The sequence below is a fragment of the Lichenostomus cassidix genome, chromosome 2 (genome assembly GCF_008360975.1).
Source record: "Lichenostomus cassidix isolate B80296 chromosome 2, HeHo_3.0, whole genome shotgun sequence".
Taxonomy (NCBI): domain Eukaryota; kingdom Metazoa; phylum Chordata; class Aves; order Passeriformes; family Meliphagidae; genus Lichenostomus; species Lichenostomus cassidix.
The window spans coordinates 47,048,972-47,074,943 of NC_139482.1; the positions used below are offsets into that span (position 1 = coordinate 47,048,972).

Below are 25,972 nucleotides of genomic sequence, written 5' to 3' on the forward strand. Positions count from 1 at the left end.
AACCAGCTGGTTTCCACAACATTTCTGGCTCTGGAGCAGCCAGCTGGCTGCTGTAACCTCTCCTGGTGTCTGAGAAGAGTGGAGAGCTTGGCTGCCCATCAGGTCTGGGGAGCTGATATAGGTATTTTGCCGATTACACTGATTTCCTTATGCATATAGGAAGCTCAACATTTAATTACCCTACAGTGTAAAAAATGATAGGAGGTAAAAAGAATACTAATACTGTTAAATTATTGTTGAGCATATAAAGTCCTCTTAGAAGATTCAGGTGTCACTCAGGCTTGGGCTATCAATAAAACAGACCAAAGCCACAGGCAGCATTTAGAGGAGCTGCCCTTGGAGCCAGCTGGCATTCACCTGTTCACAGATCTCCAGCTTTGCTAACACAGACAAGGAGAGGATATTGCAGAGAGAAATCTCTGTAAGGAAGAAGCAGTATAAGTTATAACGGTGGGGAAGAAAAAAAAGAAAAAATTATGAATAGCTGTGAGTGTTCAGAGGCAAGAAAATAGCTTAAACAGAACTAAATACTGGAAAATTTAGAGAAAATATAGAATATACTTTCTTCAGGTAAAAGAGATCCCCTAAGCTACCTTGTTCTTACAAAAGAACAGTCCGGAAGGTTTTCCTCTATACCTTCATAGTCCTGGAAACACAAATTCTGGCTGAATCCCAGGGGACAAATATTTGCAGAAAGGATGCTATTATCATGTTGCCATTTGCACTTGAGCTCTAAGGTATTTACACAGCAGTGGTCAACACAGAAGCAGAGCATGACTCAGAGGCAAAGCTGGAGGCAGAGGGTCTCAAAGCACATTCCAGGTATCAGACACCTCTGTGTCATCAACCAGACAGCCAGTATCCAGGTAAACATACATCCTTGCTAACAACATCTCTTACACTGTAAATACTGCTCCTTCCCCCAGACCTGGCCTTTCTATCTGCTCAAGAGCCTTCTTCACTCATGACATTACTGTTCTTATTCTCATAGGTTTATTGTCGCTTGAATCACACACATTGCAAATATTTCCATATAAATGAGGATGTGGTTTTGTTTTCTACACAGCCTGTGAGATTGAGTGGGACTGACAGGTACTGAAATTTTCTCTTTTTCTCTAAGAGCTTTTTGTTCTTGAACATCACATAACTTTAGAGAAGGCTTGATTCAAACCTGATTTGACTGAAATCAGAATTATAGGAGGTCCTTAAAACTCCCTTAAAAACTTACTTTCTGGGGTTTTTGGGGTCCTACTCCTTTTTTTCTGCTTTAGGAAAAGCCCTGCTGCCATTAATTTGTTGCTGTTATTCTTGCAATCGATTGTAGCCATATGCATAATAATGAAATTGTTTCTTCAGGTGAAATGTATGACTTGCTTTAGTAGGTTTGCTCCTCATGAGCATCCAAAGCTTTTTGACTGCTGTAAGAAGCAAGGGGAAGCTGTTGATTCCTGCTGGGTTGCAGTGTTCACCTCCCAGGAGAGGATAAATTGGGTTACACTGTAGCTCCCACAAAATCCATAGGATTTTTTCGCTGCTTTCAAGTTGAGGGTCAGGGTTTTTTATACTGGGTATATCCATGCATCTCAGAAGGTAACTGGATTATACAGATTCAGTTAAAGGGATAATAGGATTTTATGTGTGTAAAGAATGGCAGCTGAAAAGACGTATCTTGACATGTCAGAAGAACAAGGTCCACTGAGTGAATCATGAACACAGAACTAGCATGTCATAATTTAAATAAGAAAATTGTATTTTAATAGCAGGATCAGTGCTTCTAATTGCAACTTCATGGTTATGTGCCTGTAATTTAAAACACTGAGGATATGACTTATGGAATAGAAATCAGATAAGCGACATTCTATCAATGAATGAATCCTAGCAATTAGCTCCCTGCTCCTACTGTATTGGGAAATCCTCCCTTGGAAAGGGGGGAATTAATATTCTACACATATCTTCTGTGAAACTAGGGTCTACAGAGCAAGATGGTTTCTCAGAGATACAATGCATGAAATCATATAAAAATGACATTTTAATGAAGATTCTTAAGCCATCTTTTTACATTAATAACGTTAAAAAGATATCATGAATTTGAGATCTCCTTACTTAAATAGTCATAGGCTTGGTCTGTGAGGCACAAAGCTATTCTGGCATTCAAACTGTTCTCTATTAGGGGTGTGCATGTGGAGCTCCAAGCTCCTTTGGGTAGATAAAATAAGGGGCAGAAAAAGAGGAGTCTTACATATATTCGTATGGAATAGCTATCACTTTTGAAATTTGTATCACCAATTACATTTCAATAGCTTTTCTGCGCACACCAAATGCTCACATCTTACTCCTGTCAGCCTCGTCTCATTTTTAAAATTTTACAATAGCAGCTTCCCATACCCACTGAAAACATTTTCATCTTCGCCGTTGCTATAAAGACCTGTATCAACAGGAAGGAGGAGTAGTGGGGCATACAGTGAATCTATTCTTAAGCTGCTAACAAAGAGACAAAGGGAAGAAAAAGGAAGGGAGCTGTTCTGCTTGTGTTGGTGCTCACATGGGTGTGGGGCTTAATACAGCCCCATTCACTCTAACTTTGGGACAAAATTCCAGCTCTGAATCTAAGTGAAGCCATGCCGCTGACTTTCCTGTAAATAGTAACTTGCTATCTCCCAGCTACACACATTTGAGGTAGTGCACAGGAGCTGGATAAAGTTTTTTCAGATTTCCCATACGAGGTTTTAATTAACAGAGAAATCCATCAGCACCAACGGGACATATGGTGTATTATTTGGTACTTACCAGGTATGTAGTCACACAGTCTCTCCATGGCTGCCTTTACTGTGCTGTTGTGCCACTGTGCAAGCTGCTCGATGACAGACACCACAAGCACACATCCTTCAAACAAAAAACCAAAAAGAGGGAATACTGTTATACGTGAAATGTGATGAAGCACCCTGTACCGCAGAAGTATTTCTGACATTTTCAGCCATCTCATTTCTTGAGATGCTCCACGGTAGATTGGTGTGGAAGGGGGAAAAAAAATCAGTGAATTTCTGTCTTCATTCAAACCCTGTAAGTTATCACAGGGAGGATGCTGATTCCAGAGGAGCACACAGAACAGCCTGGATTTTACAGCACTGTATGATGCTCCTGGAAAAATGACTGCATTATTTCAAGGTTGAAAATCAAGGAGTTGAGGAGATAGCCACTGTTACAACTGGCTGCTTGGTCACCTGCTTTCTTGTTTTTTGTCACAGGAAAAAAGGAACAGGTCTGTACTTGAGAGGACTTTTGCACCTCTCCACACAAGGCACACAGAGAGGTACTAAAACCAGAAACCAAATGTTTGTGACTGCCTGCAGAAGAGATGTCACACCACAGTCATATGTGTTGACCATGACACAGCATCTGTGGCATCATTTCTTCACAGCCTTGCCTCTGAAGCCCAGAAGTGCTCAGCACACACAGGGCTGCTGGGCCCAGCTACACATTTATTAAAACAAAAATGTCTTCACAGTACATTCTGCTCTGCTTCTGTGGTTGGAAAGAAACCACTTCCCATGACCTACGAATCTGGTTCTTTCTCATCGCTCATCTGGGTGTGAACAGGGCTTGTGATGTGTTTCTTGACATGTGCAGCACTTTTCCTGCTGTTTTGGGGATTAAGTAGATTCAATGAGATCTCCATGGAGCAGTCATTCAAAATTCACAAGATGAGCATTCATTTCAAGTCAATTTTAAATTGCGCTAGGTCAGCATTGTGCTTTCTCTGCAGTGGCTTCACCATTTTATGAGGAATACAGCTTTGGTGATGCAAAGTCTGCCCACTGCAGTCAGACCTGGCAGCCACAGTGAGGTCCCTGCCTAGACTCAGAGCTTGTGCAAGAGGGGCAAGTATCTCAGGCAGACAGGAGACAAGGAGACAAGATGCTAGTTCACTGCAGCCTGAATAAAGATTTCTCTTTGAAATCCCTGTAACTGAACCCTGTTTCCTTTCCTGTGCAAGAAGTCTCATCTCTCAGACTTGCTGTAGCAGAGTCTAGAAATGGAGGTAAGCTGCAGCAATGTGATGTGGCTGCAGACTTTTTTTCCCAAAGCTCAAGAACATCAATGTTCAGGTTTTCAGACTAGCACAACTCTTCAATGTGAGCTTCTAAATTCCTTCCAATCACCCCTACCTATGTGCTACTAAATCAAAGTGCTGTTTTTCAACATAAATAACTTTGGTGCTTCTATGGCAAGTAAAAGAGAAGGTAGGGTAATTGGAATTTGCTGTAAGACCAATATTTTTGAGTCTCCTATTACTTCTTCTACCCCAAATACAGTAATCCAGTGGAAATTACAGTGAATTTGTCACCTCTTTTGCAGGGATAAAAGCCCACTTCTCCATACTTATTAAATAAAATGTTCACTCAAGATCCTCTGCAGAATGATTTATAAAGCATGCTAAGAGCCATTACCTCCAGTCAGCCTAAAAGGATTGAAGAATAAATGGAGACAGATAAAACCAAGAAAAACCCTGAAGCAAGACATTCTTTCTTTCCTGCCCCCTTCCCCAAATCCCTGAATAGCCAGAGGCTAACTAATCCTGGGAATTAACTAGCTAATTAAAAACACAGTAGCTGGGGAAAAAAAATAGAATAATAAAGAGCCAAACTAAAGGGGACATCCAAGATGAAGAGTATAGCATGTTCAGATCTTGGTCTCAAAGAACAGACCAGGGGCCATCTGGTCCAGGTTTAACCTCAGCACAGCCTTATCATAAAATAGCTGGGGTTGGAAGGGACCTTTCTAGTCCCAGCCTCCTGCAGTGAGCAGGGCCATCTTCACCTAGATAGGGTTGCTCAGAGCCCCTTTTAAGATAATCTCAAATATTTGTCCAGGGATAGGGCATCCAGCACTCCCCCAGTGGTGGGGGTGGAAGTTGAAGAGTACAAGGTATTTCAGCTGTTTTAGTGCAAGTCATACCCTGCACTGGCCTCAGGGACAGAAAACAGACCCTGTCTCCTTTGCCAGGGTAGCATGGGAATAGCCTTGCTGGACTGACTCCATCCTTTAGCACTGAGATGGCATTGCACATCCCGAAAGCACACCTTAACACATCTAAAAGCATTACATAACTTAGTTCTTATAAGGCTACACTATTCACACACATGAGCAACCTACAGGCAAGAGGAACTACCCTTCCCCTGACTTCTGTGTCTGTTTTATTCATGAGGATGGAGGCTCAGAAAAATTAAATTACCTAAATGATGACTTAACCACAAAACCACACAGTCTTTCTGTGCCTTCCCTTCTAGTCTTACCAAGGTCAGGTGTTCATCTATCAATTTTGCTGTCTAGAAGTCAGAAAGACAAAATGGAGTCTCTGCAGAAACACAGGGAGAAGCTAGTCATTTGATATTTTCAAAGGTGAATAGCTTTTGTTGTTTTACCTCTCATCCTTTTGCACCACCAGCTTGAGGAATCTGCGGAATCATAGAATTGTTTAGGTTGGAGTTGACAGAGTCACCTACTGCATGAGAGAGAAGTGTTGTTCATTTTGCCTGTGCTGTGTAACCCAGTGCTCCTGCACCTGCAGTCAGGTGCTCCAGAGAAAAGGGATTATGGACAAACAGCTCAAAATCCAAGAAGCTGGGCTGAGAATAAACACACCATTGGTATTTCCATTTTGTCTGTTATACAATAAGACAGACTCTACTGAAGATGTCAGTTTCTCTCTCATGTTTGTCAAAGTACCACAGAGGGAGTGAAGAAAGAAAAAGAAATAAAGCTATTTTCGGTTCAGTTCTGCTAAATAGAAACAGAATTCTTAATCACAAACACAATCATGCAGGTAGCCCCACACAAGGAGCAGTCTGACAGCAATTAAAAGAAAATTTTTCATGTTGATTAAGTCAGATAGACACCTTTGTGTCTATTGAACCAGGGCCAAAGGCAAATCTGCTTCACATGAGGATTAACAGAGTCAACACTTAGTTTGAGCAGTACTTAATGCAGTACTTTGGGCTACTAGATGCTATAGGAATATAAATAACAATAATAGCAGCCTGATTATTTAGGAAAAACCCACAGAGCTGAACTTCAAAATGTTTGCTCTCATAAACTCATCTTCACAATCACAGAGAGAATGTTCCTGCTCATTATTACACCCTTCCCACCTCGGGCACCTGCAGACCACACCTTGGTTATCCAAGTGCTCCCCCCTCAAATGCAGCTATTCCAGATGAAATGCCAATGCTTCATGGGACAAACTGACAGAGAAAGTCTTGGCTGATTTTCAGAAGGATCTGCCATTCCTTAGGCACTGCAGCTGAAGTCTCTGGACCTGAATTTGGAGAGTCTCCCTGCCCTCTGGTAGGAAATGTGCTCCCTGGGAACACATTCCACCAACACGTGCCATTGGCTGATATGCTCTCTATTTTCCCCACCTACCTGGGCTTTTAAGCAATTGCCCTCAGTCGACCTCTCCTTACTCTCTGTTGTAAGAAAGCCTTTCACATAGGCTGATGCAATCAAGAGCAGTTTTTGGGCTTTGAGATTCTAAAATACTCAGGAAAAAGGCTGAACCCTGCAAGGAGGGAGGAGGAATGTCCTAAGGGGACTCACTAATCTACCTAGGCTCCCTAGTTTTGTCATGCCTCCCCAGAACAATTCAGATTTATCCCCTAGGAGAACCTATCTTTGGTGCTGGTCTATAGGTAAAACTTCAAGAGGTTAGTGTCTATAAATGAAAGATAACTCAGACTATCCTTACTTATACCACAAACCTGCTCTCTTTTTATCATCTTGCTCTGTATTGAGTGGCAGGAAAACAAATGCTGACCATTTATCCTAGCTTTTAATGGGTCCTAATTCCACTGGCTAAAAATGGAAAATAATTAGTTAGCTAAAAAGGGCAGGGGGAAATCAGATGTCTTTGACTGTAAAAATCTCACTGCTTTAATTACTTATGACATATGCAAGAAGATAAACTTTTTAGTATTCTAGCATCAGTAGAAGAGCATGTCAAGATGTGGCCAGTCATTAGCAGCTATTGCTTGCTTTTAATTTACTAGATATTCAGATGTGATTTATTTCTCATCATGAGCTGGGCACATATAAGGCAATGTAAATAGGTTTCACCATTAAATAAAGCCTTTTTTTTTTTTACAGTTGCTCATGATTTTCTTTAGAAACAACTTTAAATAAGATGATTCTGCTGTCTCACTTCAATAATAGGTTTCAATACCTTGACAGGCTGAAAGATGTTTTCTCTGAAAGAAACTCATTGGCATTATAATACCTACCAGGCATTAGAAAGTAGACTCTGGTATTAATAAATGCCTGTAGCTTTAAGCAATGGTTTGTCCCATCTCCTATTAATTTCTGAAGAGATAAGACCATAATCATTTTGCTTGGTGCAGTAAGGTGAAAACTCACGCATCAGGAAGTACTTCTCTCCATGTATTTGAAAGTAGTGTGTAATAAAAAAAATACCATTTCCAATAAGCTGGGGAAAGAAAAAATCATACCCCAATAATAAAATCAGAACTAGAGGAATTCATTGCTTAGCTGTGAAGCCTCTGGCAGTTTGAGCACGCTATTTAACTTAATCCACTTCTGCTGCACAAGTTTGAAAGGCTCTATAATTAGAATTATACCTAGGCATGTCAAAAAGTATGTGGATAGTGAAACCTGCCTCTCTAAGTTTCAGATTTGTAGGTATATTTGTCTGAGTAAAACTCTGTTAAATGGGTTTTCTGGCACCTGGCACATCCTGCTTTGCCATCCTTTGCTCACATTTCCGGGTGCTGGACTACTTTCTCACCCCTCCAGCCATAAATCAAATGTACCCACAGAACACAAGGAATACATAAGTCCAAAAAAGTGGCATTGGACACAAATAGCTCTCTGCAAACCAAGTGGTGGTGGCCAAGCTGTGGCCACCCTGCAGCCACCTTGCAGCCACCTTGCAGCCACCCTGCTCGCTCCTGGTGGAGCAGGATCTGGAACCTTGCTTGGTGACACGGCAAACCTCTGCCTCAAAAATCTATCTGCTGCAGCAAGGCTCCACATACATGAAGCCATCCATGACATTACTGGCTTTATATAGAGGATGAAGGCTTTCCCAAAACACAGTCTTTGCTTCTTCCATTTATAGATGATCCTAAGCTCCAAGGTATCTCTTAAAGCCTGCAGGTGAGGAGACCCAAGAACCTCACAAAACAAGAATATTGCTACACCTTGTGCTGATGCTGTTGTTCTGGCATAAAAGCACCTCTTCCCAAATGAATCTAATCCAGTTCCAGTCAAACCTGGAATAAGACATTTCTGTTTGATATTAACATGGGGAGATAATATGAAATAAGGTTTTCCCCTCTGAGATGTGGACACCTATGTGGGTATTCTAGGTGCAGGCAGACCATGGTTATGCAAAGTTACAATACAGGAATGTTGCCTTTTTCACATAATCATATAATGGTTAGGGTTGAAATGGATTCTTAAAATCATCTAGTGTGAACCCCCCCTGTCATGGGCATGGACACCTTCCCCTACACCAGGTTGCTCAAAGCCCCATCCAACCTGGCCTTGAACACTGCCAGGGATGGGGCATCCACAGCTGCTCTGGGCAGCCTGTTCCAGCATCTTACTCACTACATATTCCTTTCCTAAGAGTGCCAAATATCCGTATTGCCTTCCTGCACTGCTTCTCATTCCTGAGCTCTTTCAAAGAACAGCCCTTTATAACCTCAAGATTTCATTCCAACATGGAAATATTCAGCTCAAATGACATAAACATATATGCAAAGCTAGGACAGTTATCTTCCTATATACAGCCAGAGAATTTGTTGCTTTGAAAAGTAATTTGGAAATGGACCTGAGTGATAAAGTCTTTTTACTCAGACTTTGCTTCCTATCCCATTTACAGTATTAATGTATTTTACAGAGATACTGACATGATGGAATATAATTATAGGTATCCATATTCAAATATGTTGGCATATACAAGACCCTTTCACCCTTAATTTGCTAAGTCTTATGAAATATCTTGGAAACACTAAATGGTACACCATTAACAAACCTGTCACAGGACATTAAATTACACACAGCATATTAGCTAAAGACATTCTTGAAATATTAATATCACTACAGCAGCGTTTTGAGTGCATTTGTAACAAATTCCACCAAAAGCTGGAATACCAGTTATTATTTCTGTTGCTCATGCAATTGCAGTGGGCCACCTCAGGCCCCCTAACTTCAGAGCTCCAGTCATTCATTTTTGTTTCATAAGACATCCAACAAGGACTCTGCTACAGCTATGACAGTACAGAAAATTCAGTTTCCATCTAGTCGAAGACTCTGGTATCCATACCTGCCAGCCAAATGTATCCCTAGTGTTTCCTACATTACACTTTAAAGAGCCCTATTTAACAAAATCCATAACCCCAGGCATTTCCAGTAGAAATGTTTTCTGTATTAATTAATACGAAAAAAGCCTCTGTGTATGTATGTGTGACATTAACATATTTTTCTTTTCCAAATCAGGAAAGGGCATTGAAAATTCACTGAAGCCAGCATGTTGGCAAGGTGAGTTAACATGAGTGGATAACTTCATCCTTGTTGCAAAGGCTTCACCATTTTAGAATTCTGAGTGCAAGAAACTTTTTTCACATACACAGTTTCTAAAAGCAGTAAAAGTGATTGCTTTAAATATAAGCACAAGTTTGCTATAAACACGAGTAAGAGTGAGAGGCACACACATAGCAATCAGCATCCAAGTAGGCATCAATAAGATTATTATACTCAAGGCAAGCATCAGTAATGTAAAATGTACAAGACTACCCCAATCTACAAATGCACATAGGTGTGATTGTGTATTTACACACACATAGATGTGGATGTGTTGACATGCTGAGCACATCTTTTTATTGTGCTCAACAATAAAATATTGTGCTCAATAATAATATCGGTTGATATTATTGTATATCAACAGATATATTTACGTTTTACAGTCATAAGCTTTCAGTAAGACTTAGGGTGATTTTGGAAAAGAAATTTTTACCATCAGTTGCTGAAAAGTTGCTGAATAGTTGCTTTAGTATCTCTACTGTACTATTCCCATGCCTGTTTTTATTCCATCTGAAGTAAAATCATAGGGGAAAATGCTATGGTCAGATTTAGTATTTATTGCTGATCATCAGGTCAAACTTTGCTGCTGATTAAACAGAGCAATGTTGGTGAAATGAATAGAGGTGCTGTGGCTTGGCACTGATCTAGCTGTAATCAAAGTTGATTCTCAGCCTTTTAGAGTAAAACACACTGTGGTGTTACACTGATACTGGGCATGGCTTTTTTACAGAACTCACTGAGCTGTAAATTATACATTCTGTCATGGTGCCCCCCCAGACAATATGTCCACAGCCACTTTGTCTGAGTGCAGTTATTAAAAGCCTCCAACTCCATTTGGCATGTTCCATTGTGTGAAGTTATCGGGAACTCCAAAGGCCACTGGTCCTGCTGCCACTCCACGAGGCGTATTTCATCCCTGCACTCATGCACAGCTAGACAGAGGCAAACTGTTGAGGACAATGACTACCACGCAAATCAACACAGGTAGAGGTCGGCATTTTACGCTGCTGGTAGCTCGGAAACACCTGTTCTTTAATGCAGTAAGAGCTGAAAATATTATTCAAAAACGTGCTTCTTCATATGCTAGGAATTGTTTGCTCCTGGCTGAATGGAGGTGGTGACCCACAAAGGTTGCTGAGAATGGCATTGTATCGAGCACAAAGATGGGGAAATTTGCTTCCCTGGCTGCTGACCCACAGGATCTCTGCTTGCTAGCAGAGAAGATGGAAAGCGCTGCTGTCTGGCTCTATTGAGGGCTCCCTGACTAATCGCCTCGTTCCAAAAAGGGCAAGCAAAGTTAATCGCCAATAGAGCAGGGCAGTCTGCTGCTGGGGGGAAAATAAATAAATGCTGCTCTTTGCAAATGCTTCTTGCAGTCACAGCACAGAACTCTCAGAATGCTGGCCTGGAGTAAGTCCTCTTACACAGCCTTTGCCCTAGCAGATGATCTATACCATCTAGGCCACTCTGAAGGGACAGGGCAGACACAGTTTGTAAAGATCTCTAATGTGGTCTTCTACAGATTTCTCAGGAACTAATTACTGTGCTCACTTATCACTGTCATAGGAAAACCCTCTTCCTAACCAGAAGGTCCCCACTGGTACCCATTTATGTTATTTCTTGCCACAGCTGCTACGAATCTGGAGAATGGATCACCTCTTTAATGTTGTCAAGGACAGATATGTCTTTTCTCAAGTTTTCTTCTCTAGACTAATTAAGTCTAATTTATTCACTCTTTCTTTATAGCTTATGCTTGTTTTTCTCTGAAACCTCCTGTCACTCTGCATCATTCTTGATGCACAGCCCCAAAAGGGAAGGCAGAAATTCCTCTGAGGCTTTGTCAATGCTGAGAAAGGTAACATGTTACTTCACATGTCTTGCAAGCTAACTTCTGTTCGCATGTCTTGGTGCATGCTTCGTGACAGCATGCCATCATTGTGCCACTACAAGCCCAGATGATCTTCCCTAGGGATGCTACCCAGCCGGTTGTTCCTCATCTGCTCTGTGTGTCATTGACTATTTCGGCTGAAGTGCCTTCAACATTCCCATATTGAAATTACCTTTTCAGATGCAAGTATTCCAAGTTGTCAAGATTGTTTTGGATTTAATTCTGCCCTCCATTTTACCTGCAAACAATTTCAGCTTTATATGAACTCTTAATTTAATAGCATGAATTTCATTATCTTCGCTAGTAAAAATATGGAATGATAGTATGTTCAAAAGAAAAGTCCAAGAAAGACCTGATTTCATATAACCTTTTGCTTAGGGAGTGAGCCATTTGTAATTGCTCTCTGAACAAGACTACCCATCAGTTTTGTTCTGTCCTGTAGAAGCTTAATCAATGTCACATATCTCTGAAGCATAAGATTAGTGATGATGTAGTGCCAAAAGCCTTACTAAAGCCCAGCTATGATATCTACTACTTAATCTGGGTCTACATGGCATTATCCCATTGACAAAGAAAATTATATTGATCTGACACTACTTTTGAATGGTGTTTTAAAAAAAATTTATTACCTATTGCAGGATTTTTCTAGAATTTGATGTTTAACTGACTAATCTACCATTCCTCGACTTCCCTTTCTTACTATGTTGAAGGGAGATGAATACAGAAGGTCCCTGCTGTCTTTCAGTGTCTCCCCCACTTTCTGCATCCCCCAGGCAGCTTCTGCCTTTCCTGAGGCTGCTTCAGGTACCTCTGGATGAAGTCACCTTTGCTAGAGAACAGAGCAATTTGCAAAGATCTTTATAAAGGGCTCTGTTGCAATTCAGGGTGGAATTCAATAAAAGCTTTAAAATCAGTAGAAAAGTGATGAAACAACACCACTGTCAACAGTTTACCAGTGCTACTGTACTGTCTTTGGGTACCTTAATATTAACTTAAGTAAAACTTTGCTTGCCCTGGGAAATGGGCAGCATTTTCCCCATTTAACAGATGGGAAAGTAAAGACCTGAGTACGTGAAGGGTTCATGTACTTAATTTTTGAGAGAAAAGTATACAGCATCTCTTTCTCAGGATGCCACACTGAAACAGTCAGGCTGCACTCACCAAAAAGGCTTCTAAGTCTCATCCTGAATAAATCCCTGGAGCCATACTGCCCATCAGTAACAAACACAGAAAGGAAAGCCAGATCCAGCATCCAGCTCCCAAACCAGTGCACAGAGCAAAACCTCACTGCCTTTAGAGAAGGAAAAACAGTTTAATGGGCTTTTGCATTTAGGAAAACTTACAAAAGCCCTTTTATTTATCATAAGGAAAAAACAACAAAAAAAAATTATCACATGCAAAGCGTGCAGAAGGCCCAGAGGAAGGGCCTGAACTGATTTCACAGAATGCAAAAAGGGTTGCATTTTCCTAGCCTGGGGAGACAGGAAATACTGATGGGGAAAAAAGACAGTCAGATATTGGGAAAGCTTTTCTCGTGACAAGGCCAAAGAAAGACCATTTATCTGGTTGTAATTAGGAACTGCTACAGACCAGTTATCTTAGATGGTTAGGAATCGCTTAGGTATACTACATCTGAGCCTGTGGTTGGGAGGGTTATTATTGGGTGCTTTTCCCCTCTTTTCCATAACTCTAAAAGGCAGTAGCATTAAACCTCTTTTTAGGTGGGAACATCCCAGTTATTTTATTTGTACACCAAGTCAATTATGAAAAGACTTTCTCTGAATGAAGCAGTCACATTTTTCAGGAAAACACAGACAAAATGATGTGACTTTTTCAACCATTAGTGAGGCTGATTAAAACTTCTGTCTAAATCTCACCAGCGGCACACCCTGCTCTCCTCAAGCCCTATTCCATATTAGCATACAGGTTCCTACCCAAAATACATTTCCCAGGATCTGCTAAGGGCAGGGAAGCCCCTTGAGTTACCCAACTGCTTTGCCAGTACGACCAGAATATACTGGGGCAGATGGTGGTGCCTATCCAGGGAGTGCTGCAAGCAAGGGGAACAGAAGGAGGAAGCAACTGAGTTGTATCACATTTAACAGAGCTGCATTTTGCTCTCCTGTCATATTATTTCCACATATTTCTTCAAGTGTGATACTTTCAGTGCAAAGGCTTAATGGGAAATATTTTTTTGGTTTTGTTACTGAGAGAGCATTCATTTTCTGACCAGCTTTGGCTACTAACACAGCAATCTCAGTCAAGCAGGTGGTACACAGGAGTGATCAGAAATTCAATGTGCAGCCACCTCATTTCTCTCAGAAAAGTGAGGCAGATAACTTTGAAATATTAGGCACCTGACTACACATTTAAACTTGCATGAAGAAAAAACATTTATTCAAGAAAATCTCCCATACATTTAGCAATGGGATTTTGTCACATTAAAAACTAGGTAAGATTTAAGGAAGAAATCCTTCACTGTGAGACGGTGAGAAGGCATTAGAACAGGTTGCCCAGACAAGCTGTGGATGCCTCATCCCTGCCACTACTCAAGGCCAGGTTGGATGGGACTCTGAGCAAGCTGATACAGTGGGAGCTTCGCTGCCCATCCAGGGGAGTTGGAACTACATGATCTTTAAGGTGCCTTCCAACCCAAACTATTCTATCATTTTCTCTGATTCTATGAAATCATCCTGGCCTTGATCTGTAAGGCCAAGAAGACACAAAAGAAGTACTCATGTCCCTTTCTCACTACCTTTCCAGGTGGCAAACTAAGCCAACTAAATGTCTGGGGTTGAGATGTTGGAAGGAAATCACAAGCTGATCTCGCCTTACTCTCTGCTCCTAGGAGGGCTGATCACCAAATCAGATACAAGAGCTGATGTTACCCCTGCTCAAAGCCATGGCAAGTGCAACCATCAACTCCTCTGTGCTTTCCCTTTCTGCTTGAGAAAAGGAAGGGACACAATGTTTTCAAGAGTTAGTCAAAAGAGCAGCTAATCAGTGGAAGCCCAGAGCTGGCCATCTGGGCTAGCACAGCCACCAGCTCTCCCTGCCAGGCCTGGCTCATGCCCTGTTTAGCATTTAATTTTTATCTTGTGGTTTACAGAGGTGGGCACAGTCTGTTTTGGCCCTGAGCTGAGCTCACAAGGATGTTTGTAGCTGAAGGGACACCTCAGAAAGAGAAACTGGTGTGGGAGGCAGTGTTTTTCACATCTCCTTCCTTAACAAAGAGATACTCAGTTGTCCCAGCAATGGGGCTAGCACAGCTCTCCCCCCTTTAGGAGGGAAAAAAAAGGACAAGTTATCTTGCATGAGGCAACTCCAATGCAATATGTGGACTTTAGAACTTTTCTGGGTCAACACAATGGAAAGGGCAGACGATGCTCGTACCTGACACCTAAAAAACCACCAGTGTAAAAATCCCGCAGATGAGCATGATCACTGCTGTTCTTGTGCCATCAAAACTGTAGCTGCCCTAAAATCTCACCACTGAACAACACCACTTCCCCCTAGCTCTGGCAGCTGCTTGGTCACTGCTTGTGTAGCTCCCAGCCCAAACAAGGACAGCCCCTCACAGCCATTTCTGCTTTTCACCTCTTGCTCTGACTGGCGGCTGAACCCCCTTGCCACCCTGACTCCTCTCTGCTTTTCATTCACCCTGCCTCACCAAAACCTTCAGGGGAACTGTAGGTGGCTCAGGACTGAGGCAAAAAACTGCTTTTATCAAGTTTAGGATTATTATTTCTAATTGTATTCCCTGAGCCACAGTGGAAAGAATTATTTCCTTCTGAAGGACACAGAGCTGTGACAGGCTTTATATTTCGCACACAAAGATGCCTTGGGAAGCTAAAATAATTATAGAATTTTTTAGGCAGAAAAAGGCCTGTAAGATCAACAAGTCCTTCTGATGACAACATAAAGCATTTGATTGTAATGCATAAGACATATCCATTTGCACACATAAAAAATATAAGCTACCACATCTCCCTAAGTATACGGAGTGTCATGCCAAGGGCATTTCTGGAGCAGAGATATCCACAGTTTACATTGGCTCTGGTGCTACCAGTCTTGTTTTGAGAATCACTTAGCCAGCTGAGTCTACAGGATACCCCCAGCTATAGGTACTGTGGGGATCACCAGTCACTGAAGTCACATGAGAAAGGGGTTGCCAACTTGCCCCACTTCAGTACAGGTCATGCAGATGTGTGTGCTCACAAAAAGGAAAGGAAATGTGAGGAAGCAGCCTTTGCAACCTGGCTATCCAGAGGTGACCACCCAGACCACAAAGCTCTTTGGCCCAAGAATGGACCAACCATTGTTAAGAATAATTTTCCAGGCATTGAAATCAATGAGGAGAGCCTGGGCAAGTCTGAAGGGAACTGTGCCTTCCTGCCAGTTCACCAAACACCTTGTGAACCATAAGAAACACTCGGACCTCATAACATGCTATTTCCAGATCCCAGACCTACAGACATTAAAGCCAGCTCTGATGCAGTGCAAAAACATGAACTTTGGGAAGCAGCCACACAAAAACAAAATCATAAAATAATTCCAGATCCCATGATGGCCTTGCAAAATCTTCAGTGAGTGTTTCACCAAAGACTACAAGTATTTGGCAGCACAGCTGTTGAAATAGATAAAGGAGCGATTTATGATGTGAATAGCAACTCTCAGCTCACCAGTGGAGTAAGGAATGAACTAGTCCAGCAGGCAAACAAAACCCAGATACATACCAACACAGGTGTGTCCTCTGTACAGCCCAAAGGGGAGCAAAGGGCGTCGTGGGTCTTTTCCACGGGGTAGAGGGGAGGAAGAGGCAGCCTTCAGCAGAAGCAAGAGCCAGAGGATGCAGAATAAATTAAGGAATGTTGGCCTTGACCCTTTCATCCTAAGGAAGGAAAAAAAAAGAAGAAATCGGGTGGAGAGGGTGCATGTGGACCTGTATTCCCTTAACTCTCAGGGAGTAATCCTGCATCCATGAAGCTTGAGTTGAAAGGAGACTGGCGTGCCTGCGCAGCTGTAAGTAATGCAGGGGCAGATTCCCGGGGGGACACAGACATCTGCCCTCTCACGGGGCGCATGGAGGATCCCACACTCACACCTCGCAGGTGCTGTCCCAACCCCTCAGCCCCTCTCAGGCGCTGCCACCCACTAAACCCAGCAGGTCCCGCGGCCCTGGGCACCCCGTGACCAGACTCGGAGGATGTCCCTGCGGCCCCAGGCTGCTCTCCACACCCCCACGCGACCCTCCTGCCCCGAGTGCAGCTCTTCCCAACCTGCTGCCCTGGGAGGACCAAGAGGGTTGGATGAAGAGCTCTGGCTCAGCGCTGCCGTGTCTCCTGCGCTAGCAGCGGATGACTAACGACCTTGAACCACAGTAGTTGCCGGAGCCACTCAGCAGTAATAACACAAGACACTCCCCTGAACAACTTGTGTTGCAAAAAGGAAAAAAAAAAAAAAAACAAACCAACGCCACAAACCCTTCCCCCCTGTGCTGGTGCTCCTCTGCCCTCCTCTGCAGAACAGAAAAAAGATATCTCTTCAGCTGCTTGTGTAAAATTTCTGGCCAGGGTTTCCGTTCGGGAGGACTGAGTGTGAAAATGAAAGAGGCTGCTGAAGACGGAGCTGCAGGGCAGGAGGGACGGGGCTGCCATGCTGGGGTTTTGCCAGGGCTTTAGTCCTGCTGGGACCGAGCCATGGGGATGGGAGACGGCTGCACTGGGAGCTGAACCCCTGTTCCCATCAGCTGTGAGCACATTTGATTGCAGCCCCCAGCTGCCTGTGAGCCTTGGGAAATCCTGAGCTGCTCCTGCTCTGGCAGTCACAACAGCTAAAGGTTTCCCTGACTCTAATTTTTTGTAATCCCTCAGACAAGGCATAAACCAGTCATTCCCCAGCCTGAAGCAAAAGCAGAGTAAAACATGTTTAGATGACATGACTTCAGAGGTGGAACAAGTCCAAACAACTGCATGCCAGAAACTGGATGCAAGGATGGCTATAAGGAGGCAATTTAGGACTGAGGCAGTGGAACTGTGTCCCACCTCTGCCTCTGCCTTTTTATATAAACCTGGGCAAGTCTCTTCCCCTCACAGTGGGCAATGGGTACTTGTCTTTCCTTTCCACTCCTTCTCTGTCTCTTTCAGAAGGGGGGGAGCCATTGACATGGGTTTCCAAAGGTGGGTGAAGAGCCTGTCTCATCAAGTATCCCTACATGCTTCCCAGGAATAATTAAAAGAGACTTATAAATGGTGTTGTAAAAAGAAAGGTAGAGAGTGTATTAAAAATTAGTGATTCCCAGCCAATTTCTGCAGACCAACGTGATCACACATGGATCAGATCCACTTCAGTATTTAATGTAGTTTTTGCAAACCACTTCCTTCCTTGGGAGCCTCTCCTGTGACTTTTTAAAGACAGTCCCAGAAAGTTTGCCTCAGCTTTGATATGCAGGATTTGCCTTGTGCTAAAGATAATATAATCCAGTGGCTCTGGGGAAAAAAAAATAAGACTATAAAATCTTCAATGTGAATACAAATCACTCCGTATCTCCATTCTTAGCCAAGCCATTTGCTTTCAAATGTATGCTTTTCTTTGAAAATATAAAAAATAATTAACCCCAAAATGAAGGTACTAGCTGATGCCTGAGTTTTGCAGAACTGTTTCTGCTTATCATTTTCTCTATAGCTAGCAATGCTGGTTTTCTTCTTTTTTTTTTTAATAATAGCAGATAAACAAAAATCATAGTGCAAAGTAACTTATCCATATGCCAATCCTACTGAAATCTGCAGGATGTTTTTCTTAACACTATAAAAACTTGCTATAAAAAGACACTGTGCTACAGTGACTGCAGCTCCATTAAACCCTTTTTAACACACATATCACTTGGTTCCCAATGACACTTTGAAGTCCTTTAAAACTCAGCATATTGGCTCATGAGCGCTTGCTGCAAAAGCAGAGTGCTAATAATAGGCAAGAAAAACCTTCCTAGCAGAGAGGTCTTCGGAATGGCTTCTGCTTTATATCTATTGCAAAACACAAAGATAAACAACGACACTTATAAAGTACAGAGATAGATCCCAAGCTGCTCCCAGGCACGTAAACCTGCAAAGCATGTAGCTGAAGTCTGTAATCAGCTGTGTTATTTTCTTTCATTTTAGCCTGTGGGAAGAGCGGTAAGATAACTCCATGTGTAACACAGAGCTGCTTTGCACTGTACCTTATACATTAGTCAAGCTCTTAAACCAATGAAAGAAAAAAAACCCCAAAGCTTTTAAAATATGCAGTCTGGTCAGAGAAATGAGGGATTTGCATGCTTAGAGGCCAGCTGGGAAAGTGAAACTCCCCCTCCCCAGAAACTCCTCCCAAACCGGTGTGAAATCTTTCTTCTTCCCACTCAAATCAGATAGCAAATCATGCCTTTTGCCAAGCAGATTCTCTATTACTTCCAAGTCCCTAACACAGTAAGACCTAAAGCTGTCATGGTACAGGAGGGGAGGACCCTTTTATCCTTAGTAAGTGCCTGAATGATGTTAATGGGAGGTAAAAAACAAATTAGACCTGTCCCAAAGGAAGGGATTTTATCATAAACACTTCCATTAGGTTGTGCACAACACCTAAGTCAGGGAAGCAGACCTAGGTGAAGGGTGACTCAGGAGATGCTGCCTGCCTAGAAATAGAGTATGAGAGCTGGAGCAATGGAGACCAGAGCTTTGCCCTCTGCAAAGCACCAGGCCAGAGAGATGATTCTGGGGTGTCCCGTGCCCAAAAGGGTCACCCCACAGCTTTTGAGCATCTTTGTCTCCTCAGCTCTATTGTTTTTTAAATGTGTTTTCAAGCTGGGCTTGTCGCAGGTCCAGCCAGGTGGCAGAGGAGTGTGGTTCAGGTGGGTGCTCAGGGCTGGTGGGGCTGCTCAGGGTTGTTATAGCCCATGAGTCAAGTGGGTGGAGGAACTCCTCAGAAATGCTCCTGGAAACCCCACTAAGTGTCTGCCTGCAGCATTATTCACCTAAATAGTGCTGAGAATGCAGTCAACATTTTGTCTCTCTCTGAATCTCCATGTGTTGATTTTGAAGAGGAGGCAAGGACAGTGCAGACTCAGAGGTGCAGTGAGACCACCACCTCTCGCATATGGGAAACCCTCAGTGCTCTGGAATGATCACTCACACACTGCTAGGCACAAGATGAAGGGTCAGCTGAATTTTTTCAAGGTTGAATTTGGACTAGTGATAATACATGCATGAATAAATAGGTATATATATCCGTGATATACACTGGCCCACACACTGCTGCTTCCTGCTGGGGAAATGGGAGGGCCCACAGCTCCCTCCGTTCAGCACATGAATGAGAAGGGATATACCTTGCACCGTCTGCAGGGTTTTGGTTAAATTCTGCTGCAAAGGAAAGTCCTGCAGATCTCTCTATTTGCTCTCAGGATGCCAGGACACACACTGAAGAACTTGGTCAGCTCACCCAGCTTGATCCAGACTATGTTTTTGGGGAGTTTCAGCACATGTGAGGGTCCACGGAGCTAAATCTGAGTTACTGTATCCTTACATACAGGTCAGTATCAAGTGTGATGTGCGGGGGACACGCCACATAGGGGAGGGCTTTGGCTGGGGGTCACCAGAGAGGCCACAGGGGCTCATGGCCCATGAAATGCCCCACTCAGTAACTCCCAGCCCAAGATCTCCAGACACAAACTCAAGCCTCTCACAGTTTAAGCAAAGCTGAGAGAAACTTGCACATGTTTGTGGTTGCCAAAAACCTGAGGCAAAGCATGCAAAGACAAGCCTGAATTTCCATGATGGCAGAGCCAACCATGTTAGGGCACATGTGTAGCTAGTGAAGAAATACAATCGTCTAGGCTGATCCCAAGGGGAGGAGTGTGGTTTGTGGAGTTTGAAGGACACACAACACTTCTCCATTTCTTGTGCTTCCATCTGAGTTCCTGACACCTAATATACAGTGGTTTGGGTGGTGGTGCCAAATCAGATAGGGGATAGGTAAGGTTTCAGCCTCTGTCTTTACTGCCCCTGATAGAGATGCAATGCAATTGAGTTAGGGTTTTTGACATTCTGAGTCAGATCTTAAACACGATTTAAGAGTCACCCCTTCCCTGTGGGGAGCAATAAGTGATTGCCACTAGAACTGTGAAATGAGATGCGAGGATGAAGTTAGTTTCAGTGCTGCTTTCTATAATGGGTCCCTAAAGACGTGTTTATGTATACAGCAAATACACTGAAAAAAGCCATTGAAAGAAAAGAGAATGGAAAATACTTCTATGAAGCCCCAAAACAGCACAAGGAAGATTTGATTTGTCATCTGTCAGAATTGGGGGCCACTTAGTTGAAAAAAGAGATATGAAATAGTTATCTTACAAAAGGAGATCAGCTGGCAGTGTATATTTATCTATCTTATTCTGTCCAAGTCACTGCACACATTACTGCATTTTTTTTTCTGTTTGGTTAGATTTCTTTTACATACTGATTTTTAAGATATATGCATTTTTTTCTCTTTGTAACATTCATGCTTGCATTTTTATGATGATTAAATGTTATCTTGGAAGGCCTTCTCTCCCTTTCCTCTTTGACGTGCTGTTCAGTTCTTAAGGGAATAGACATAAGCCTTGTATTTTTGTGTCTGGAGAGATAAAACCTGCAGGAAGAAGCCTTTAGATCCTCTCAGTCCCTTTTCTTCCTTTTATTTTCACAATGCTGTCCTTTGTGCCCTTTGACTCTGAAGTTCCCAGTGGTTTATTGCGTTGGTTATTTTTCATTACTGCTCTCCAAATTTCTCTGACTGTCATAAGCATCTCTGCGGTTGGTGCATTATCACTGGCACGGATGAACATTTCCAGAGCCCCATGTGGATTTGCGACTGCACCACAGCCAACTGAGTCATTCCCTCTGCCCCAGTTTCCTTATCAGTTGCTGCTTGCAGTTCAAGTTATGCATCTATTTCTCCATCTCATTGTCATTCAAAGCTGCAGGGAAAGCATTTAAACCAATATTTCCTTACACTTATATCCAAAAATTTGTTCCAAGTTATTGCCATGCTGTAGCTGAGATGATTATCCTTTATTCTGCCACCTTTAATGAAATTAGCTGTCCCACCTTGCAAGGGATCTTGATATCTGTGCTCTTAGAAATGTAAATCACGACATGACTTACTTCAGTTTGGATACAACAAATTGTGGGAACAAGCCTCTCAAGGCTTTCAGACAGGAAACCCATGAAAAATACAGCTACATTTCCTTGCACACCTGTGCACGGCAGGTTGTGCACTTCTGGGAAGGTCAGGCTGTCAGGGTTGGCAAAAGGGGGTGACTTTGGATTTTCTACTAAAGATGGTTTTCTGCAAAGTGGAGATGAGATGAACTGCATCCTCAAAGTGTATTTCTCACTACTGCCTGTAAGGAGCCCTACAGTGATTTATAGGGTTTAGTGGTGGACTGAACAGCGCTGAGTTAAGGGTTGAACCTGATGACCTTAAAGTGTTTTTCCAAACTGAATGATTCTGTGACTCTGTGATTATTGGTGATGCAGTACTTTTCCTTAGTAGCTTGGTATTAGTGCAGAAAAACAAACCTGGCAGTTGTGTTCTTACTGTGTGCAAATGACCCTACAAGTCCAGAAATAATCTTACTAACATAGATTTTGCAGTTTGAGTTCTGTTGGCACAGCTGTGGGCCTTTTTCTGATCTAAAAGAAGACCTAATTCTTGCTATTAGCTGGGCAAAAATACCCCAAACCCTCAACACTGGCAATTAAGGAGCAAGAGAGTGTGGCTATATTATTGAAAAGACTTGTTAGAAGCCTTAGATAAGAGAGTCACTCAGAGCCAGCTGTAAATACAAGTTAGGAAGCCTGGGACAGACTCTGTGCTGCCCTGCAGTTTGGGTACTCATTTAAATCCCAGAGAAGTAAATCCAAGCATTACCAACTCAGTGTGATTATTGCCTAGCCATAAATAGCTAGTAGCCTGCTAGGCAAGCCAAAATGCAGTCTACTGCATCGATCCCTGCAGCGCTACCGCTATTGCATTGGGTTTTGTCAGAAATGTAACCCCATATCAGGCTCCCAGCTTAGCCCTGATGAAGCTGTGGTGAAGGGTGGTGGGGCAAAAGCATGCCCCAGATGCTGTCAGGTTATAAGTGCTTACAGGAGAAACATCACAACATCAAAGAAGAAGAAAAATAAATGTTTGATTATACATCCCGTTTGGTCTTTCCTCCAGTAATGCAAATAAAAGAATTGCAGCTCAACAGCCTCTTGATCTCAACACAGAACAGGTGCCAATAAAAGATAATTATTCCCAGTGTTTGGGCTAGGAAACAGTGCTGAATGTCACTGGAGGCATTTTTAGCACATAACAAAGTTCACAAGATTATTTAAACATATTGATTGAGGCATAGTACTGGGACTTCTGTGCTCTGAAAAGGCATCTCTACAACATATGTACTGTGATGGCACTTTGCCCTTCAATAACATGATGGGGGATGTTGTGGTTTTTTGGTCTTTCTAAAGAGATGTTTCACTGATTAGCTTTGATAACAAAAGACCTGCAGCTGAGCTGGACAATTTCCATCAGCAAAATAGCCCTTCAGGAATAGTATCCATCATCCATAGGTGAATATGAAAAGGCAGCACAGGCTGATTTTTCAAATATTGATTGGGCAAGTCACTGGCCAGCCAGCCATGCACAGTTTTCATGCTCTATAGAGAAGTCAGGCTGTATGAAAGAACTCAAAGCACTTGGAGGAATATACATCCACTAACTCAAGAAGATGAGAGTGATGTAGCAGCCAGTAAAGATTGCACTGATAATCCAGTCTTACACAGACAAACCAAACTCAGGCATGGGGTCATCCCTTAATATTTCACCTTTCAGATCATAGAATCATGTAGTCATTTAGATTGGAAAAGCCCTTTAAGATAATGAAGTCCAATTGTTATCCCAGTGCTACCAAATCCACCACTGAACCATGTCTCTAAGCGCCACATCGACACATCTTTTAAGTACCTCCAGGGATGGTGACTCAGCCGCTCCCCTGGGCAGCATGTTCCAATGCTTGGCAACCTTTTCCATGAAGAATTTTTTCCTAATATTCAGCTTAAAATTCCTCTGTCACAATTTGCCTAGCTCGGTCTCTGAAAATTCATGGAGGGCTTATTTGCACTTGTCTGTCTTTTCACTTGCATCAGACTTTATGCTGATGTCCGACATCGATGGTTTAGTCTTGCATATATATGAAAAGATGACAAGGGCAGCTGTTTTTATCTACCACTGTTCATAGCCACCTCACCATAAAGCAGACACGTGCCTCTTCAAAATGGCTCTGCATTCAGAACATCTTTCATCCTTCTTTCTGCTTCCTTACCCAGTCTGGGCATCCCACAGATTTAACTCTTTCCAGCTTCAGACTCAGAGCTGTATTTTCATTTCTTTTCTGACCCATTCCAGAAATGAGGAGAAATCAGAAATTACAGAAAACACTCAGTTAAACACAGCAGTGCTTATTCAGGCCCTTTCTCAAGGGATGTGGTAAGGTGAGCAGCTGGGCCTTGATGCAAGTCTGGCACGTTAATTCATCCCAGAAGGGACTTGAACCTGGAGAAGGCAGGCCTGACTCCTGCCTTCACAATGAGGAGTGGCCCCATGAGAATCAAAGCCAGCAGCACAAGGACCATCAGACTGTAAGTGAGGGGGAAAGAAGGCACTGCATCACTTCTTCCCCCACTCAAGCTGTGCCTTGAACACAGAATATTTCTGCCTGGTCAGCTGCCTGGTCTCTAGCTCCTCCACACACGTTGGAGTCATTAAATCATCCTTCAAGATACCATCCTTTGTGCACAGTGGGATGACTGCCTGCCTCCCTCACTCATTATTGGCCTTCCACAGTCCTTTTCAGCCAATTCAATGAAATAAAAATAGCATTTCAGATAAATGTTCACTCTCTTATAATACCTTTCTGACGTCTTTCTGCTCTTGCTCTGGATGCATAAAAAAGAGCTGTAATATATTTCAAAGAGTTATTGAATCCTTTTCGAACCCTGATATATGCTCAGTACAAGGTTATTTAAATATGAGGAGTATAGGCATAGGCATTAGCAAAATCTACCCAACTAAATTGTTCAGACAAAATGAGCGGGCAATCTTCTGCCTTGCAAATCAATCTGTCTTTCACGATGAAGGATTCCAAGCCTACTGATGCTAGACCAACCTCCTTTTTCTGCATTGGAACGTCCACAGCCATGAAAAAATATGGTTCAGGCTTTCCTGTCCCTTTTTCCTTTCTTTATTTTCTTTAAAGAATTTGTATTTAAATTAAGCTGCTGGACACCACACCAGGGATTCTCTTTTCTTTGCCTAAATAATGTAGAATGAATGCTGTACAACCATATGATAAAAAGAAAGAGGAGGATTCAGGAATGTTACCCAGGATTTTACTGAAGTGTGATACAGAAGTAGTATCACCCCCATCTTTCTGGCTTAGAAAACAAATTAAGACTGGAATATTTGTGTATTTTTTCTCCCTGTTACTTTTTTGCCACCATTCATCATTTAGCCTCAGCATTCATGTATATTTAAAGCTACTAACATAAATTAGCAACAAAACTTGAGGGTGTTAAATAACCTCCAATAAAACTCCTTCCCCTCACTGGAGTAATTTCTCAAAATGAAAATATCTGAGTAAACATCTTGTTCTAACACTATGCCCAAAAGATAATGAGGTGGGGACTGAGTGACTTTCACCCTCTGAGCTTCACCCTGAAGGAAAAGGGTGCCTCTTCATCACTTCGGGAAGGATAAGTAAGTGGAAATGCATTTTGGGGACCAAACAACAAATGGAACTCTCTCAGTCTCACAAAAAGGTTGCAGACAGACATCCCAGCAGCAAGTCTGTCATTCTTCACTGGATTCCCATCACATAAACCAAAGGAAGAGAACAGGTGTGTTCTGGAGATCTCCGGGCTCTGAATTTAACACAAGCAAGCAGTTGCTTTTAGCAATGATCAGATGGCAAGAATGATTTTTCAGGAAGCAGAAATGATAATAATTGTATATCTGGGCATGCCCAAATCTATTCCATGCATATTGGAAACAGCTCTCTTTGCAGTCTCTGTGTGTGCTTTGCTCTGTGCAGAGGAGATGCTGCAGATCCCCAGCGGGGAGCCTGAATAATCTCGCCTCCGAGCGATACAGCGATAGTGGTGTTGGGAAATGTCCAGATAAAAGATAATATGTAAGATAGGGAATTTCATTTTGTGTTAGGAGCTGGGATGGCAGTAGACCAAAGTTTCTTTTGGGATTAAGTGGGTCACAGCATATAAGTAGATGTCCCATCGGTGCATCTGTGGTTAACACCAAGTGGGGTAAGCCTTAGACCTCGAGCCAGGGTAATAAAATTATTTATGCAGCTGTTCAGTGATCTGCGTATCTAGGTCTCACCAATCTTCTTCTTCTACACAAGCCTTTCCCCTT

The 25,972-nt window shown here is 42.6% G+C and overlaps 1 protein-coding gene across 3 annotated transcripts in view; it reads right to left on the reverse strand.

Annotated features, from left to right (window-relative positions):
* Nucleotides 1-16,916, reverse strand: part of AOAH (acyloxyacyl hydrolase) — a 73,366-nt gene extending 56,450 nt beyond the window's left edge. For 2 of the 3 annotated variants that reach the window (XM_085051415.1, XM_085051417.1), the window contains exons 1-3: nt 16,768-16,916; nt 16,225-16,379; nt 2,788-2,883 (exon numbers count right to left, since the gene is read on the reverse strand). In XM_085051415.1, coding sequence (XP_084907541.1) covers nt 2,788-2,883; nt 16,225-16,378 — 250 coding nt within the window. In that variant the 5' untranslated portion in view covers nt 16,379; nt 16,768-16,916. Of the gene's footprint in view, nt 1-2,787; nt 2,884-16,224; nt 16,380-16,590; nt 16,612-16,767 lie in introns of those variants that run through there. The other variant, XM_085051416.1, reaches the window with a different exon arrangement.
* Between the last annotated feature and the right edge of the window lie 9,056 nt (nt 16,917-25,972).